General features: G+C 50.2%; 1 protein-coding gene across 2 annotated transcripts; it reads right to left on the reverse strand.

The window, feature by feature from the left end:
* Positions 1 to 964: 964 nt before the first annotated feature.
* Positions 965 to 18,381, reverse strand: LOC148337697 (plakophilin-3-like). Of its 2 annotated transcripts, none has more exons than XM_088295586.1 (13): positions 18,073 to 18,381; positions 11,931 to 12,007; positions 10,109 to 10,704; positions 9,321 to 9,444; positions 9,043 to 9,247; positions 8,788 to 8,947; positions 8,005 to 8,113; positions 7,769 to 7,933; positions 6,328 to 6,513; positions 6,092 to 6,245; positions 5,005 to 5,200; positions 4,046 to 4,133; positions 965 to 1,151 (listed from the first exon to the last, which is right to left on the reverse strand). In XM_088295586.1, the coding sequence occupies exons 1-13, from the start codon at positions 18,290 to 18,292 to the stop codon at positions 1,110 to 1,112; spliced, it is 2,322 nt and encodes a 773-aa protein (XP_088151712.1). In that variant the 5' UTR covers positions 18,293 to 18,381; the 3' UTR covers positions 965 to 1,109. The 2 variants fall into 2 exon arrangements, with proteins under 2 accessions (XP_088151712.1, XP_088151713.1); XM_088295587.1 differs by lacking the exon at positions 18,073 to 18,381 and adding an exon at positions 12,537 to 13,069.
* Between the last annotated feature and the right edge of the window lie 1,206 nt (positions 18,382 to 19,587).

Here is a 19,587-nt window from a genome sequence, read left to right on the forward strand (position 1 = left end):
GAGTCAGTTTGCATTCCCCCTGGGTGAAAAGAGAAGTTTAATCACATTATTTTAAATACAAACCACTGACGTGCATACTTGAGTTTCACCGCTTTTATTTTGAAGGTGGCCATCAACAAGCGCTTTCAGCTCATTACCGTAATGCACCGTGTTGCACAGTATTGAGAATAAGTGTGGCGGCTGGCTTGACTTCGTCTTTGCGAGTGGAGGCTGGCCTGACTCCAGTGCCTTAATGGGTGTGAAATCACAAAACGTATCAAAGTGTTGCAGTTTCATCTTCCGTCACGTGTTTTCGGAGAAATGCTCATTGATGAGCGTCGCATTGACTTGAGTCGCTTGCGCGAAAGAAAACATGACACAGGACGTTCCAATTGATCTTTCGCAAAACAACTTCCCTCAACACGTTGATTGAGCGGCCATCACTGAGCAACGCCACGTTGACGTTCATTAAGATGCTTCGAGGGGGCCGGAAACCATCATCCTCCTGACGCCTTCTTATAAAATCATATGCACGTTATTTTGGCTCGCAAGGACCACACGAAAAGTGGACGACGAGCTGGTGGTGTTGCAACATTTGCGACGGTAAATATGGCCACAATTTCCAAATGGACTAAATGTGTTGCGGAATTTCACGTTTGCATCTGAGGACGGCCATAACAACGGCGGACTAGCACGTCGTCCAACAACATTTCTCGAGAGGGGCCAAAAGTCCAAAAACAGCATCAATTGTGTAACCGAGTTGAATGTTTGCTAGTGAGGACGACGGCAATCGTGGCAAACGAAATTCCCCCCAAAAATCACCAAATGCAGCAATCGTTTCATGAATTTGCTTGCATTAGTTGAAATGGCAACCTTCTCGAGGACGGGCCACGGTTCTGAAAAAAAAAAAAAAAAGCGCAACATGGCAATGTGGCGGTCTGCACACTACTTGTGATTTTAGTTAAGAAAGTTGAAGTAAAAACGTATTAGTGTTTAGTGAGTGTTGTCATGGAAACCAGGAAGCAGTTTGACGGAACCCCAGGAGGTCACTTCCTCTTCCTGTTTCGGCCACGTTAGGACGGTTAGCTGGTTAGGCGACTTCCTGCGGAGGCAAGTCTGTCTTTTAGCTTTCAGATGCTGGCGTCGGAAAAATCTCGACGTGCAAATCCTTTCTGAAAGACACACACAAAAAGAAAAGATTTCGAATGGTGGAATTGAGTGCGGCCAAAATGTGCCGTTATTGGAAAGACTAACGGCAACTGCAAACGCACCTTGATTTGACACCCTACCTTGCCTTTGTTCCAAGCCTAAACCTTTATTTGAAAGCCTCATTTGAAGCACAATTCAGAAAAACATTTTTGTTTAAAGCTTAACCGAAGCTTGAATCCCAAATTTGAAACCCGAGCCCCTGTTGCAGACCGTAACAGAGTTTTGAAGACATAAGCCTTCTTTGAGACCTAAACTTTGTTTAAAACCTTAACGAGCCAAACTTCATTTCAATCGCTGTCTGTCTTGAAAAAGCAAAACTCTTTTGAAAACTGGCCTCGGTTTTAGCGTGCGTTCGTTCATGTGAGCTTCCTGGTTTGCTGTCGACAGACAAATGAAGGATCCCCAACGTTGATGTTCCCAAATGAACAACATTGCTCAAAATAAGTGTGTGAAAGGTGAGGTTTGCGGAGGAATTGAATTTCCTGATGGGGGCTTTGAGAAAAGCGGCAGACCCAACAAAAGCTCTTTTTCCTGGAACACACACCGGATCAAAACAGAACCTCGGCTTGGCCAATAGGAGAGCAGCTGACTGGCTCGCCATGAAACAAGCACACACACACACGTGAACAACATCTGGACGTACGCGCACGCACAGGTTAGCATTGTGAACGGAAACTATTGAAATATTTCAAGCACACGTTTTCCTTTACAAAATAACATAAAACATGAAAAGGCTTTCACAAAAGGGAAAGAAAACTAACAGAAACGACATCTTTGGTTTATAAAACAAACGCTAATTCTGGTGAAAATGTCCTTTGTTTTCATTTTTGTCAATTAATGACAGACATGAGCTTACGGGATTGATTTTCAAGTGTATTTAGTCGGCTATTGACACTTGTTCCCAGAAGAAGGAAGGTCAAACAGTCCTTTGGGAAATGTACTTTACTTTATTACGCAATACTTTGTTACTTTGTTAACGACGCCATACATTTGAAAAAAAATATATATACTAAAACTTGTAAAAAGTCAACTAAAATGAAACGTAATTCAAACAAGCTCAATTAAAAATAAATTCATTCATTAACGGCCATTTTCGTCTCCTTACGAGGGTCGCGGGGGTGCTGGAGCCTATCCGAACTATCTTTGGGCAGTAGGCGGGGTCACACCCTGAACGGGTTGCCAGCCAATCGCAGGGCAATTTCGAGCCTCCAATCGACCTTACACGCTCATTTCTTCACCCAAAGAAAAAGCGCCGTGCTACACTTTTTTTTTTTTTAAACTAAATGACCATCAATTTGTAATGATTCCTTTTTCCCAGGCGTAAAGGTCCAAATTTCCGATTTCTTTTCCGATTTGAATCAATGTACTCTGGTGGCGTAGTGTGCCTCGGCACCGGTCTGGTTGCGGGGAGAAGTGACCACGCGGTTAGGCACATTTTCATTTTTTGGGAAAGAAATGACCATATCCCATACAATAAGGCATATTTTATTCAAAGTACTTTTTTGTCTGCTTGCGAGAAAACAAAAGTCCGTTTTTATTCAAATCAATTCCAATGTCAGCCATGAATGCACACTTCTTTCTATCTCAATTCAGAACATTTCTGAGACCGTTTGCCTTCCCCCTGGGTGAACTCGTGGTTGCCTGTCCGCAGAAAAGTCCAATAAGATTATTTTCAATCCAAACCGCTGACGCGCATGCACGAGTATGTGAGCTTTTATTTGGAAGGTAGCCAACAGCAAGCGCTCGCTGCGGCGCACGACGTCACGCGACCGTGATGCACAAGATTCAAAATAAGAGCGACGGACGGCTGGCCCGACTGCCGTCGTAAATCCATTTGGCATCTCGACGATTAGCGTTCTTTTAGTGAGTCATGGTTTCGCCCCCAAACAGTTTCGTTTGAATTTTAGTTTTCGTTATTTCGTTTACGATAATAACCTCGGCATACGCTCATATCCGCTCTCACAGGCCCACGCACGCACACCCATGGTGATGTCGACTCAATCCAGGTTGGGAAAAGCTTCGGCCCGTCGACTTTCGCTTGGCTTTTTGCTCGCTTCGGCTTGCAGTCGCGTTACGGCGTTCATCTTGTCGAGTGCGCGAAGAAAAGAAGGCCGAGCGCTCTCGCTTGCTGCCGAGTTGCTTTTTCTTCTTTTTGCCGTGAATGGCCGCATTCAAACGGGCCGTAGCTCACTTCGATTGGGACGCCACCGCAACGTCTCTTTTGGGGGCTCCAGTCTGTGCGCGACTGCATGCAAGTGTGTGCGTGGGTGAGCATTGGCGAGTGGACGCAACGATGTGAAGCTAAAAAAGGCTTTGTCAGCATTCTTGGATCAGGTCTTCAATGAAGAAAAGAAAAAAAGCCTCCCCAACAAGCACACAGTGAGACGCCCGTGTGTGTGTGTTGCCACGGCAACCAGATGTCCACGGCGCTCTTGTTCTCACACAAAGCTTCATTCTGGAGAATTTCTCCTAAATTACGGGACAGACAACCCCGCCCCTCCTGATTGTCCCGTGTAGCCCCACCCACTCTTCCTGTTTGACGCTGACTTTGCTCACGTGAAACCCTCATTGGAAACTTGAAACGCTGCCTTGAAACCCGACTACAAAACTCCAAACTCCCAATTTGGGCCCTGGATGGAAATTTCAGGTCTGAAATCCAATCGATTGACTTGAAACCTTACGGGCTTAATGGGCTACTTTCACAGCCCATCATTTGATTCTCCACCCCTGACTTGAAAGCCTACTCAGAAGCGCTTCCGTTTGCTTGATACCTTACTTTACTCGTTGAAATGGCAATTTTCAAACCCTACCCAGGACTATCGCGGCAAAGTGGTGTGCTGATGTTGTGTTGTCTCACCAGTTTGAAGTCTTTGTGCAGTTTGCTGTACTGGAACATGTTGCAAAGGACAGTGGACGCCGCTCTGGAAGCTTTCAGACCTCCGGAGCTACCACACACACACACACAGTGACAAAGTGTGAGAAGCGGTGAGCGTAACGAGGAGGAAATTCCAAAGCGGCTCGAGTGAGAAGCCCGGCGCTGAACATCCATTAGCAACAATTACAGTCAAGTCGGTTCCGCTGCCGAATCGACATTCTCGCGGCCGCAATAGCGGCGCTTCTCAAGACACCGTTTTTTTTTTTTTTGTCTTTTCCAAACGGTTTTACAGTACACACTCAGGTTGGAATTTGGACCTGAGGAGAAAGGACAGCAAGCCCTCGAGCGCTGCCAACGACCTCCGTCTGTGTGCGTCAAAGTGTTCGGGAAGTCAACGAAAATTGGTTTTGTCCATTCGGCACAACGCAGACAAAGATGGGCGGTTTGAAAATGGTGTCAAATGACGTTGACGGAAGCTGCTTTTTTCCGGCCGGCTGATTGCCGATCAAAAGTTTCTGGGGATGAAAAGCGGATAGAACGTCATTGGCTTGGATAGGGGTGTGTGATTGTCCTGAAAAAGGTGGCAAATTAAAATGACATTTACAGGCCAACCACCAGAGGGTGCTATGACAGTCCCGACAACGACACGCCGCGAGCTCGCTATTGTGCTCGAAATAGAAATCAAGTAACTTGCGACGGCAATCGAGTTCTTCTAGAGCGATGCAGGGACGAGTCACCCCAAAAAAAAAAAGTTCAATGCTACATCTTCCCAATGATCGTTCCGTCTTTGACCAGATTTCATTGATTTTGACGGTCGAAGGTCTCGAAGAATCTTTTTTTCCCAAAATGCTCTTTGGTCAGCAACATATTTCGACCGTTCCTCACTCGACGGGGTCGACAAAAGTTGACAGACGAGGTTTGCGCTTTCCTCCGCTGCCTACCTGCCGTCGTGGGACGTCTTGATGCCCACCAGCTTGGGCAGGCCGTTGAAGTAGGAGATGTCGCGGGCTGCCAGGGAGCTGCAGGTGACCAGGTGATTGAGGGCGCCGCAGATGTTGACCACCACTTCGCTGGAAGGCGTCTTCCGAAGGCCGTCGCCGGGCAGCTTGCGCACCAGAACGTTCACCGCCGTCTTGGCTACGTCGACAAACGCCACGCCGTTAGTTCTGTCAACTCTGATTTCTTTGTTGAACATGCGGGAAAGCCACGTTTGAAAAATGCGAAATATTTCAATTGCCCAACTTCAACGCAAAATGTCCGTCTTCTTGTTGACTTTCTGGCACGCGTTTTGCTGCGCCGAGTCACAACTAAATTGCGTGTTATTTGTGCAACGGGTGTTTGGAACTATTTTGTCCAAATTTAGAGGGAACCCAAAACACAGAAATGATTGAGTTGGGGAAGCGGTGGGCGGTCAAGGCCTTCTCCGCTGGCCTAACATAATCAAGAAATCATGATCATATTTTTCACATTGATGCGGTCTCATATCCTGGAGTTGAGTTTTAGTTTGGAGCTTTTATCCAATCAGAATTCAGCGAGCTCGTGTTGCCAAGCAGATTTCATAACTCCGGGAGCACGCACCATTCAGACACGGCGTCAAGGTTTTTTACAGTCGCTAGACAGTTGCGATAGCCGATCAGATCCCGCGTCGATGACAGATCTCGCCATGAACGCGTTTTGTGATCGGTCGCTCACCCGTGAGGCGGCGGCGCTACGCAGAATCCGCACACCCGAAAGTCGTCACTGACGACCGTTGGAAAATCTCAAATCTCGTCTTCCTTTTTGAAACCACAACGGCCGAAGGAGGGAATTTAATTGCGGATGCGCCCGCGAGGCCATTTTGAAGAGAAGCGAGGTCGTCCGACACTCGCTCAGCAGCGCGCAAGTATGTTGATGACAATACGAAGGGTGTTTATTCAAGTGGGACCAAGTAAGACTCGAGCGACGCCACTGAGTTGGGGCCGTAGCGAAGCCCTCGGAAACGTCGAGGAATTCACGGGAAGAAAAACAATTTGGAGGCGGCCGACTGACCCACGAGGTCCTTGTCGGGCGCATGTCTGGCCAGGTTCCTCAGCAGAGCGGTGAGCGGGCGCAGCTCGGCCTCGCTGTCGGTGTCCAGCAGGTCCAGCAAAGTGGGCAGCATCCTCTCCTGCTCCAGGACCACCTCGCTCAGCACCGACGACCACTGAGAGGAGCGACGCACGCTTCGTTCACGGCTGCCGTCAAAGCGTTCGCTTGACGTGCTGGAGCGCGGCGAGCGAGCGTACCCTGGCGTCTCCGGCGGTGAGGTTCTGCAGCGCCCCGACGGCCGCCTCCCTGGCGGCGGAGGTGCTCTCGGCGCTCCGGAGGACCCGCTTGTATAGCGCCACCACCCGCGGGTGCCACAGCCACTCGGCGCCGCGCGCTTCTCGCGACACCTCCGACGCCACGGCCGGGCTCCGCTGCCGCCGATGCTGCGCGCACAAAAACACAAACGACGAATGGCGTGACGCCGGCTGGCGAGCGCTCTGTTGAGTGTCCACACGGAGGACGTGAACTTCAAATCATCTTTCTCAATTGAACGAAGATGCCATTCATTCATTCCGGCGCCGCGTACGACGGAAAGTCAGAACACAGAAAGGCGGACGGGATGAGATCAGGAAGAGTTTCACAAGGAAGTGACTTTGAAAAGTGCGGAAATATTTTTCACGGAGGACAAAGATGACGCCTGCCGGGATGATGATATTGTCTGTCGACATGTCTCACGACACCGTTCGTGTTCCGATTTTAAGTAGCGCGTCGCCGCTGCTCCTTCCGTTAGCCCATCTATGGCATTTAGTATTGCGAGTACCTTGACAAAACCTGGCGAGCGCTCAATAGAAGATGTCGGGACAGACGGTGAGAAGAAGAACGTCGTCGTTGACGTCGCGTGCGGCACTAACTTGTAACTTTGGCCGCGGTCTGCTATTGTTGAGAGTAATCGGACCTTTGCTGACCTCACTAGTTCCAGCAGAACCCGATCGTCCCCGCGGACCGGAGCCCGTTTCTCACCCGGGTGGATCGGAGTCAATAACAACGAGTGGGCCTCCCTGAAGCCGAAGCTCGCAATCAGGCAGGAGAGAAGATGTCGCGGAAACCACTTTGACATTCTTCACCTTTCATTCACACTTTAGTCGATGGGAAGAAAAACAAAAGCTGACGAAAGTGGAGCCCTTTTCTTTCAAAACGGTCATCCGCGCCTCGGTTACATGTCGGCTCGATGAGCGTCACGCAAATTGACTTTGGAGTCAGCCGGGCCTCCGGTTGCTCCAAAAATGCCGCGGCTCGCCTTTTAACCGGAGCTCGGAAGACGGATCACGTCGCGCCAATCTTGGCCTGGAGATACTTGGGTTCACCTTCAAATCTCGAAATGGCCGCGCCCCAGCGTGCCGCCGGAGGTGCCGAGGACGAAGCGCTCCTGTCGCCGCTCCATCTTTGTGTCATGAAATGTGAGGCGAGCCCACTTTTAAAAGACACATTTTTAGGCTTTTGCTCTGCCGGTCGCCGTTCTTCCGGTATTGTAAATGCGTTTTCATTTGCGTTCTAATCACCCGCTCCAGCCGTTGCCAAACGCGCTCTCGAAATCGAGTCGGATCGGATTGCGTCGTATCGTTCGGGGCGACGCTCGCCATCGACGCGCGCTGCCACATTTGACAAATTTGGAACATGCCGCGGCCCTCGAGGACTCACCTCCGCTTTCTTCTTGCCGTACATGGGGAAGCAGCCCAGAGGCTCGGCGTCCCTCGGGGCGGAGCCTCTGCCGGGACCCTCCAGGCCAAGTCGCGGCGAGTGCGGCAGCTCCGAGTACAGCTGATAGGACAGATTCCTCAGCACGCAAAGCGCGTTCTCCAAACCCTGAAGAGGGACGACAACGATCAGAAGATGAAGAAGAAGATGAAGAAGCGGGCGTCGGATCTTTGTGTTACCTTGTCGTCAGCGCCGACTTCGTGCCGGATGTAAGAGACCAGCGCGTCCACCAGACCGGACGTGTCCCTCATCTTCTCTCTCGTCCTCTGGTTGACTGAGCTCAAGTTTCTACGCCATAAACGGACGGACGTTGTTCAGACGTGCAAACGAATCGAGAAACGCTCAGAAAGACACTTGAGCCGATTTTGCCGCTCTGTCCTCACGTCGTCGTCCCCCGAAAAAGAATCGGCCTCCGTCCGTTCGAGCACTTCTGTCCTTACTTTTCAAAAACGTGAGCCGGGCAAACGGCAGGTTTCCTACGACCGCTTTGGGGGGGGCATACAACGAGGCCGGCTTTCTTAAGCGCCGACGAATACCTTGTGAGTGGATCCGCAACCGTTTGCCAACCGAGATTGATTGAGCGTTTAGCGGCCAACGCAATCATCCTCGGTCACGTGACCGCTTTTTAACGGAGCACTAATGTTGCCCCTCTTGTCGGCTCGAAGCGAAGTGAAGTCACTCCCCCCCCCAGCGGCACATTGCGATCGGGCCATCCGTCGGAAACATTTGACGGTGATGGAGGAAAAAAAACAAAAACACTCGCGTTCTTGCTTGTTTTCAAAAGAAAGAAATTCTCTCAGTCCGTGACGGCTAAACGGACCGCGAACGCCCACCTTTGGACAAATGCTGTTTCTGCGTGCGACTCCCATTTCCAGGACGCCTGTGACGACGGCGGACGCGGGGCCGAGCCAAACGAGGAACGAGCTCGCGCCTGCGCTCGCTTGGCCGCATTCCGAGCATACCTGAGGCATCCGGTGGCATTGCTGAAGACGTCTCTCTCGGGGGGGCTGAGCGGGATGCCGGCACAAAGCGGGATCAGAACTTTGCCGCTGAGCTCGGACAAAGCTTCTCGGCACAGCTTCTCCTTCAGGTTGTCTCTGGACGACAGATTCCACAGGACGCCTGCCGGCGGGACCGCGCTTTAGCGTCACGTGAGCATCGGGCGCCGCATTTCCGTCTCATCGCTTTATGGTGCCGAGCAATTCGGGACGACTGACCCGTGATGTTCTTGCGGAGCTCCTCGTCCGGTTCTTCCAAGACGGCGACGAGGCGCGCCACCCCGCCGGCATCGATGAGCGCCGCCTTGTTGTCGGAGTTCTCGAAGATGAGGTTGCGCGTGGCGCCCGTCGCAAAGCGCTGCACCTCCAAGTTGCGGCTGGAAAAAAGCCGAAGCAGAGCGGGGATGCCTTGGAGAACGCGGACCTGGCGGGACGACACAATTCGGGTCAACGAGGCGGGAACGAAAAGAAGAACGACTACGCGGTTGACTAAGTACCTGGTTTTTGGACTCGTCGCTATGGTAACACTGGTGCTGAATGTAGGCGGCGCCCAGAATCTGCAAAGCGGTGTCTGGCTCTGACAAATAACTGACGGCAGTGAGCATGTCCAGACCCTGCAGCCTACAGATGACAGAAAAGTTATTGGATGGAACAATTGGGTCCGAAAGTTATTAGGAGAAAGATGTGTCAAGATGGGGGGGCGAGTCAAGCTGAAATATTAAAATCATCATGAGGAAAAAAAATCGGTCAGAGACAAAAAGACAAAAGATTTTGGGGATAAATTTAGGACGCCACCAACCATCCAACAATTATCTAACGGGGGTCGCGGGCGGCGCTGGAGCCCATCCCGGCTGTCGTCAGGCAGTAGGCGGGGTCGCATCCTGAACTGGTTGCCGGCCAATCGCAGGCAAAGCATACCACGATGAAATTAAACTAGCTTCATGCTAACATATAAGGTGAAATGTCATCGAGAGGCTAACTAAAACTAGCATTGAGGCAATTCAGCCCTTTTTTGGGGGGAAATGATGGCGACATCTCAGGTACGGTACAAGGAACAAATGCTTTTCACAGTTTCCACAAGCCCGTCATCATGAGGAAAAAAAAAAAAGTTATAACATGCAGAGGAAAAAAAAGTTAGGACAAAAATGTCAAATTCACGTCAAGAGAAAAAAAACCTTGATGACGATAACAAAATAAAGGCGTGCAAAGTGATGAGAAGTCGCTCAATGGAAAAAAATCCTTTTTTATTCAACGCAAAATGCGTCAAGTAACCCGTAAGCCTCACCCTCCCGGTTGATCATTGCTGTGAACGGACGCTCCATCCACGACGTCCAATCCTTTGCCGACGCTCCTGACGCTGCGCAGGGACGGCGCTCGGTCAATGGACGCCGCCCTCTGCGTGGTGGCGCCGTGCTGAGCGGCGCTTTGGTAGCCCAAAGTGCGGCTGGGCCGGTGGACGTGCCACTGGGGGGCGCGCCGACCCCCCCAGCCCTCGCCCCGGCTCACCGCCGCGGCCCCCCAGCCGTCCTGGCCGTAGGTGGCGCCGTGCTGCTGTCGGTTGGCCATGCGGCTGATGGTGCGGTGCGAGGGGCCTTTGTAGGTGAAGTGGACGGGCATCTCGGCGTCGAGCCAGTATCCGCCCCGCGGGACCTGGGGGGCCAGTGTGCCGCTGAGGGTGCGCCTCAGGGCGGGGGGCGGCGGTATCAGGTTCTCCGGGGGCGGCGCCCCGTGCTCACTCATATCGGCCTGGCACAGCGACTTGGTGCGGCGGCTGCGACTGCTGTGGAGTTGGAAGCTGCTCTGCGCCACGCTCGCTCGCACCTCGGAAGAGGTCTCCACCGCCGAGCGAGATGAGAAGCCATAAGAGGGCGTGGTGGGCGCCTGGGGGTGAACGAGTCCACAGATATTTGCGTCATGTGCGGATGTGACCGGGCAAACATTTGAGGGCATCGTTTCGCGTCCGGCAAAAACCCCGCACGGTGCCTGTTGTAACTCGACCCGATGTCGGAAATTTGGCAGGCGAGCCCAAGCCGGGGGATCGCGAGAGGGAGGGCTGCGCCGCCATGTGAGTAGACAAAGCCGACTTCGACCCTCCGTCACGCAAATTGACTTTGGAGTCAGACGGGCCTCCCTCGAGCGCCTCCGGTTGCTCCAAAACGCCGCGGCTCGGAAGACGGATCACATGACCGCAATTTTGTCACGGGCTCCCAATAAAGTTCGCTTTCAGATACTTGCTTTAAATGGCCCCCGCCCCAGCGGACCTCTCCGAGCTCCTCCCCCTCTACCGCCTCAGGTCTGTGGACCGAGCGCTGCTGCCGAGGACTAGGCGGAGCCTCGGGGTGGATCGTGCCTTTGCTGTTGCCGCTCCTTCCCGATGGAATGAGCTCCCATTAAATGTTTGGCAAGCCCCGCCCCCCACCCTGTCCACTTTGAAAACCCGTTTGAAGACACATTTTTATTCTTTTGCTTTCGACTCAACGCTCTTCTTCTGGTATCGATTGTTTGTGTGTTTTCATTTGAGTTTGAATTTCTTTGATGTGTTCTAGAAGTCGAGTTGTATTCTATTGCATTTCCATGCGCCGCACTTTCGACATCACATCTACGGCGCGACGTCACCACTTGGAGAATTCGAGTCCAGCCGCTAAATGAACACAAATACGCTTGTGATTTTTTTGACCATCGCTGATTTATATTCAGTTGGGCAATTGAGGCCAAAACAAAAGCGCGGAAGCCCCATTTGGAATATTTGCGTTTCCACCTTGAGCGCGTTCCTTCTTGACAGGAAGCGGCGTCCGCAAGCAGGAAGCTGACTTTTGGCCTCAGCATTGTTGCTCCGCAACACGTCCGCATCCTGTTTGCGTCCCCCCCCCCAATTTCATTGTTCTCGCTTAAAGCGCACTTCCGCGTTCCGAGACTCAACAAACAGCAAACAGCAGCCGGGAAACCGCCCCGAAATAAAAGCATGAACGTCGAGCGCGTCCGTGATCGTTTTCACGGAGCCTCAAGTTCTTGGCTTTTCTCGTGTCCAGCTTATGAGCTGCTCCTTCAACTATTTGGGGCGTTCTCACCATGTCGTGATGACATCATCATCATGTGACAGTACTCACCGCCATGATGCGGCTTGGCGTGTGGATCATCGATCTGGAGCTGAAGCCTCTCACGGTGGGGAGGGTGTACGCGCATGCTGGACACACACACACACACACATTGCATTAACCACATTTGAGCCAAATGGGCAACTTTGGAAGGAAACATCCAAAATGGTGGACTTTCAGTGACTTTTAACGACTTCAGGACTTTTTTTTGTGTGTTTGGCAAAAGAAAAGCTTTGAGGTGCTTATTTTCCCCAATTTATTGTGAGCTTTCAAGGACCTCCGGAAATGTGATCAGTGCCTTTCTCAGACTTTTTTGTGGGTCCTCACGTTGCAAAGTGAAACTAGCATCAGGGATTGAAAGTCGGAAACGTGGAAAAGCGATGAAAGACCTGAGCAAATGCTGACGAGACTTTTCTTCTTGGTCTCCTCGAGATACACGCGGTGACCAAATTTGATGTTGTCAAGTGAAAACGGCTTCGGTGGCCGAATTCCCAAATAATCCCCGAGCTCCGAAGGGCCAAAATGAATCTAAAATGGCCGCAGCAAAGCAAAATGGCCGACTTTTTACTCACGGCGTCTTGAGGCTTTTTTTTTTTTTTTTTTTGTGCGTGCACTCACCATGGACTCCTAAATGTCACGCTCCTCACAACGCAGACGGTTGTCTGAGAGCTCGTAAGTGAGTTTGACCGAGAGGAAGATCAGCGGCTCTCATTCGGGGGTTGTTAGGGAGGGTCTTTGGGCCGCATGCCAAGCCGGAGCCTCACTGGGTCACATGTCAACGCAGGAATGCGCTCGCTACAAAGCAGGCGCTCACTGACTCAACAACAAGGCAATGGAATCCATGTGAGAGATCTGTCAACCATTTTAGCACGCCTTCACTTCAAAAGGAGCGAGCAAGAGCGCCGCAGTCAGTGTAGCATCTGTGACGTCACGCCAAGCGCCAGTTCACTGCGTGTTGTTGCCACACTTCTTCATGTGACAGGGTGGCAAATTTTCGCCCCAATGAGACATCACAGACTCATGGACGTCATGTGGACACAGAGGGGGCGGGGCTTGCCTTACATTCAATGGGAGCGGGAATGACACAAAGATGGAGCGGCAACAGAAAAGGCACGATCCGCCCTTGAGGCTGCGCTTCGTCCTCGGCGTCTCCAAAAAAGCAAACTTTATTGGGGCGACGTGATCCGTCTTCCGGGCTGCGGTTAAAAGACGAGCCGTGGCATTTTGACGGAGGCTCGGCTGACTCCAAAGTCCAACACGTGACGGTCATGGAATCAAATGCGCGGATGGCTGTTTTTTGGGGGTTTTTACTGTTTTAGACAATATTCTATAGAATTAGACAATAAGAAGATTGTGTGTTGCGTGCTGGCATGTCACCTCCCAGACTAATCGACGGGCTCGCTCGCTGTCTGCTGCGAGCGCTGCTCACTTGTGAGTTCAGGTTTTTGTCAGTCTGATCGCCGTCGTGGGATTTTAGCCTAGCGCTTAGCTAGGGCTGCTAATGAAGCTGTGACCATGAGTTCTTTTTCCACAAAGTAGCCGCTCATGAAAGTTTTTTTTTCCTCCAGCAATCACGGTCAGATAAGCGTTTGCGGTTGAAATTCAGCCAGCCGTCGAGTGTGGGAAAACGCTCCCCGGAGACGGACCGCCGCCAGAAGATAGCGGCCGACTGCTTCCTGTCCGTGTGGCAGCCATCTTTCTTTCTTTCTCGCTCTCGCCGGATGGGGAGATTTCACAATCCCAGTAGCGAGCGCTATTCAGACGCAATCGTGCCGGCGTCTCTTCTGTCAAAGTCGATGCGCTTTCAGATTTGATTGACAGTTGCGATAGCCAATCAGATCACGAGTTGGTTCCAGTGAGCCTTGCGCTGAAGGCGATGGACGCGTCTTGCGATTGGTTACTCACTCAATGCGGAACCAACACGCCCACACCAGAAAGTCGTCACTGGCGACCGTTTGGAAATGAAAAATCCATTCTTGCTTTTGTCAACCGCAATGGCCGAAGGAGGGAAAAGTGCGGATTTAATTGCCCATACGCTTGCGAGGCCATTTTCAAGACGGTCCTTTTCACTCGCTTAGTAAGTGCCTTTCCGTATATTATTTGTCCAGCCGGGGATTTACTCAAGTAGGACTTCACTGAAGGCCTCGATGCGAAATGCGCCGCCCGCCACCGGTGCCTGCGTCGGACTTCCGAAATCCGCACGGACGCCGGAGGGAGAAGTTCTCCCGAGAGCAGATAAGGAGCATCGGGAGGTTTTCCGGCGGCTCGACAAAAGTAAACACGAAGCCGGACGCGGCTTCGGCAAAGAATGTTAACGGAGCTGCCGACCTCTGACCTCAAGGGAACGCCGACACGCTTCCTGTTCAGCCGAGTGCGCAAAGTGGCCCGCCTCCTCTGCAAGTTAGCTCGGAGGAAAGTGAGCCAGTGGAAGGAGCGCGATGCCGATATCCTCGATTGAAAAATCCTCTTCTGCTTTTCTTGATTTCGGACACTGGAGAGTTGCGCGAACCGCTCAAGATGTTCATTTAAAAGAAAAAAAAGCACCACGTGTCTATCTTTGGCACGTCATTCCGCAGATTGGATCGAGACTCGCTCGCTATTCTTTTGGGGTGAATCGTTCAACAACTTTTCAAAGAGGCGCACACTCAAATCTTACAAATGGCCCATGTGAGATCATGAAATCAATCATCGCAATCACAAAAATTTGTCGGCCTCACCGCTTGGCAGTGAATTCTATCGATATTTTATGTCACTGTCAAATCACGTCGCAAAAAATGCCAGACGACGTCCGACGTTCGGGCTCGTTTCGCAGCCGAAAAGGAGAGGAGAAGGCACGACGGGCGTACGCGAGCGGACGTCTGCGGCAAACATCCAAAGCCGAGCGGCGACAGGAACTTAGAAGAAACTGGTGAACGCACGAGCCGACGACCGTCGCCACCCCCGCGCTCTCATTCGCCGACACCCACGTCACTCGCCGGGACGGGCCTTTTTGCGGCCGACAATTTCAAGTGAAACGAGATGGAGCTCGACATTCGCTTTCAGACGAGGGGCGCCGAGTGAGACATTTGACGCCCAAATAGACCGAGCCGTAAGCGGCCACGACCGCCTTCAAAGAAACGTACGGCGGCCGAGGAAGGTCACGACGATTGCAAAAGTCAACGTGAATATTCTGGCGGGATGCGAGAAGACACAAAGTCGGAATGCTTTCGATAAACCTGAACGATCGTCACGTGACATTCGCGTCCGCGGAAGATGAGGGAGCTGCTGAAGCGTGGAGCGTCGCAGTGCTGCAGAAAAACATTTTGGACTTCATTTGGTCTCGAATCACAACAAGTTTGATCATCACATCGTCCGATTTGACGTCAATATTTAACAGCCGATGAACACGAGCACCGAAAGTGTCGCGTGACGATGAGCAGACGCGGCGAGCGAGCGCTTGCTGTTTTTGTGCGAAGCTCTCTTATCGCACGCAAGCGAGGTGTGACGGAAGACAGACGGTCACACTTTGAAAAAAAGAAAGACAAAAAAGCCACCACCAAAAAGAGGAAATGCCGCCGCCTCACAAAGTGTGCACATTTGGTCCGCTAACACAAACGTACAACAGCGCCAACCCATTCCAAAAAATGTCAAAAGTACAGCCCTAGAAAATGCCAGGCATTCACATCGGCAGTCGTGGCTTATTGATCAAATGCAGATGCGATAAAGCGCTCGAACGTCCTCGTCAAAGTGGAGCACGAGTACGTGGGCTCCCTCTAGTGGTACGCCAAAGGATGGCGCAAATAAAAAAAAACAGACTTTCCATTTTAAACACGAGATGCGATCCGACACCTTCGAAGGAGGCTTCCCGCTCTGCGGGTGTTGACGTGATTAGGATTTGATTTGAAATCAAGTAAACAATATTTGTCGCTTGATTTCTTTGACTGGCTGCGGCAACGTTGTTTTTTTTGATGCCATCGAAAGATTGTTGCCTTTTGGGATGCTTTGGCGAACGCGGGCCGCAAATGTGCGGACGTCGTCGTGATGAGCTTCATTAAAAAGTGGAGGAGTCGTGTTGGCGCCGCCATGACAGGCACTCGCCACACGCGCGCTCCGCTTTGACACGCTTTTGTCAAAGGAACGGCGCAAGTTCATAAAAAGTGGCACGCCGCAGCCGGCTTTCCAAACTTTTTTTTTTTTTTTTACAGTCGCCACTTGCCAAAAGATGATCGGAAGAGAAACGAGAGAACATGCTAGCAACGTTGAAGGAAGGGCAGGAATCGCTGGCAAGTACTGGCGTTGACAGCAATCTTCCGCCTACTTTACGTATTGTATAAGCGGAAGCGCATCTGCGCCATCGGCCATCTTTTGATTTTCCAAACGCACATGCTGGTGGTGGCATCGTGAAAATTCGGAGCACTTCTAAACCACAATCGTGTTCACACAAAATCCAAACTTCATTTGGGGGTCATCGGGTGTGCGGTGATTGATATGGAAGACTGAAAGTGCCCAAATGAAATCAATAAATACATCATCAAATGTTGATTTCATATTGACATGAATTCATTCATTAAATATGAAATGAAATAAGTCAGATGAATAAATCAGTGCACCATTAAAAAGTGTCATCAATTAAATTTTGCATTTATTAATTAAATGTGGAATTACATATGTCATTAATTTATTGAATTATATGATATAAAGATTTTCCAAGTGAAGAAATGTTTAGGAGCGTGCGTGAAGCTCACTATTCCAATGAACCACGACGCCTATTTGGCCGTTATCGGCGCGCGAGTGCGGTTGATTTAAGGTCAGTCCTTGGACATGAACATCTTATCGACTGCAAAAAAAAAATCAAAAATCAAAAATCTCTCAGACGCAACCCGACAGCATCTCAACACACAATCAGTGCAGCGAACGAGCAAAAGTGCAAAGCTAATGTTCCATTTTTTCAGCTAAAGCATGAAATGCCATCATTTGTTAATTAGCGTGTTTTGTTTGATTGCATTTCAACACAACTAAACATCACGGCAAAAACAAGATGGATTTGTACATTTAGCACAACTGCATCCATCGTTTCGCTTATGCTTCACTCAACAAGTCTTCCATGATCTGATTGATTGATTATTTAATCCCTTTCAAACAGAACCCAAGAATGTTATTTTTAATAGCAATGGAAACAAGTATTTGCGTGAGTTTTTCACTAGAGCTAACACAGAAGAGCTTAGCCCATCGGTGTCAAACTCTGGCCCGCGGGCCAAATTTGGCCCACAGTGTCATTAGATTTGGCCCGCCGGGCTATACCAAATGACGACTACGCCGTTTTACATTCGTAACATTCAAAAGGATCATTGTCATTTAAAAAAACTAAACATTGTGCCGCATTAATAAAACCGCATAAAGTTTTTAAGTAAAAAAAAATCAGCATTTACATTGTTTTTAAAAAGTTAAATGCTGGCCAGGGGCTTTGTTCAAGTTTGACTTTTCGGCCCATCGTGTATTTGAGTTTGACACCCTTGGCTTAGACGAGCAACTCAGAAACAGATTTCGAAGTTTGTTATTTTACAATGTTTTTTTTAAAAGCAAAAAATGTAATGAACAACGTCAAAGCGACACCTATCGGAACAAAACGAAACCCACTTCAACGCATAACACGTGCAAATAATGGCAATTTGTAATTTGTCTTTGACTGGCTTGCCAAGTGTCTCGGTATGCTTAATTACATTAAAAGAGTGAAGTAAGTAAGGTTTGTTTGGATCACAACAAAACCAAAATATTTGCAAATGTTGCATGGAGCAAAAATTAGCGAGCATAAATAAAACAAACATAGCTGAACTTCGAGGTTATCAAGGCCTCATTGTATTTTTTGAAAAATCAAATCCAAATGATCAATGTTGTGAGAGTGAAGTTTATATTTAATATAAACTTCACTCTCACAACATGTATATAAATTGTTGACAAACATGTTAAGTAGCACGTTTTCATTCGCGCAATTTGTTTTGTTACTCGTTTGCGGACTATTAAAAAAAAAGCTTCAATTACATTCAAACCTAACTCAAGCAGTTGAACAAATGCTTTCGCCGCCATGGAAGCAACTTTGAAGCGCTAATTAGCACCTAATCCCAAATCAAAATAGAAAATGTCGAAAAGCAAGGTCAAAGTGTTTCCACGGAGTCACCTGCCGGTCCGAGCAGGGCCTCGTCGTCGTCGGTCAGCCTCCCGAGCGACGGCGACGGCGACTTCTTCTCGGCCAAGCGCAGGCGAACCTGCTCCTGGACCCTGCGCGCCTTGGCCCCGGCGTCCGAACTCGGGCCGTCCGAGGGAACCACGTAGGCGGTGCGGGGCGAGTTGGGCTGCAGGGCGGACAGGAAGCAGCCGTCGGCCACGGCCGCGCTCATCTTGCGACCGCGAACCGGCAAAGTGCGCACGGGAATCCGGAATCCGGCGTCAGCCGAGCGGGACGCACCAGACGAGCCGAACCGAGACGAGACGAAGCGGCTGGGGTCGAGCGAGGCGCCGGTCGGTCACTCACGCACTGACCGTTTGAGGAGGAGGAGACCCGATGGAGTTCGCGGGAGGGGCGGGGCGGGGCGGGTCCGGTCCGGACCGGACCAGGAGCCGACCCGAAGGGTCCGGATACATCCGTGTCCAACTCCTGACGACAACAACCACTCAGTGTACTTGAGTGTCGCAGACTGTACTTTAGTATTGTGTAGAATACTTCTGTGTACTTTTTCTTTAGCGTCGTGTAGTGTATTTGTGTCTATTACTGTCCACTTTTGCGTCTGATATGCTGTCATGTAGTGAGTGTACTTTTGTATATGTGTATTGTTGTGTAGTGTTCTTCACTTTTGTGAAGTGCACTTATGTGTGGTGTGTCATGCGCAACACTCCCTGTTCAGCTTTCACAACCTGCAACACAACACTGTGATGTTGTTGAGTAAGCGTGTAGTGGTTGCGGTTGGCCTTGTGGCTCCGCCTCCTCGTCCGCTTCCACAAATCCTTTGCCAGGAGGAACGGTCGGCGGGATTATTGGAACATTCCGGAGGCGTCGCTCAAATGTCGAGGCCGACGGCGGCATCTGAAGAAGCCAAAAAGTGCGAGGTGGATCTCCCTCCTTTGGAAAACCTATCGACGCAACACAAAGCAACAGCAACATTTGGTGCCTTGAGATACGAGTGACTTGAATTTTTCAAGATATGCGCTGTTTTTTTTTTTTTTTGCGCGCGCGAGTACAAACTTGAGCTACGCACGCCATAAAAGCCACACAACTACATTTGTACAATCGTGTATATCAAACAACCAAATAACCTGTGCTAGCTTAATGCTAACGCCGAAGGCCATAGACGGGCCAATTCTTAGCATCTTCGAACCCTTTAAAAGCAACAAATATTTGAAGACAAACGTGTAGTCCAAAAATATCACAACACTTACTCATCAAACACAACCCAGACGCTGAGGACAAGCACCCCTTCTCCTTAACTCACGTAAAAGTCACAAGTACATTGCATTAAGAGTACTTTGACAAGTACAATTGATCCCAAAAATGACATCAGCAAATGTTAGCAGCGCCTTTGTTTACAGGCCTACATTTTTCATCCTCTGCAAAAAACCGACAACGTAGTGACATTCCAACTTTTTTTTATGTTCCAGACTTGGCGGGATGAAGGGCATTCCAAAAGGGAAAGCTGAT

The sequence above is a fragment of the Idiotropiscis lumnitzeri genome, chromosome 5 (assembly GCF_059441095.1).
Source record: "Idiotropiscis lumnitzeri isolate Australia: NSW breed Sydney's pygmy pipehorse chromosome 5, RoL_Ilum_1.0, whole genome shotgun sequence".
Taxonomy (NCBI): domain Eukaryota; kingdom Metazoa; phylum Chordata; class Actinopteri; order Syngnathiformes; family Syngnathidae; genus Idiotropiscis; species Idiotropiscis lumnitzeri.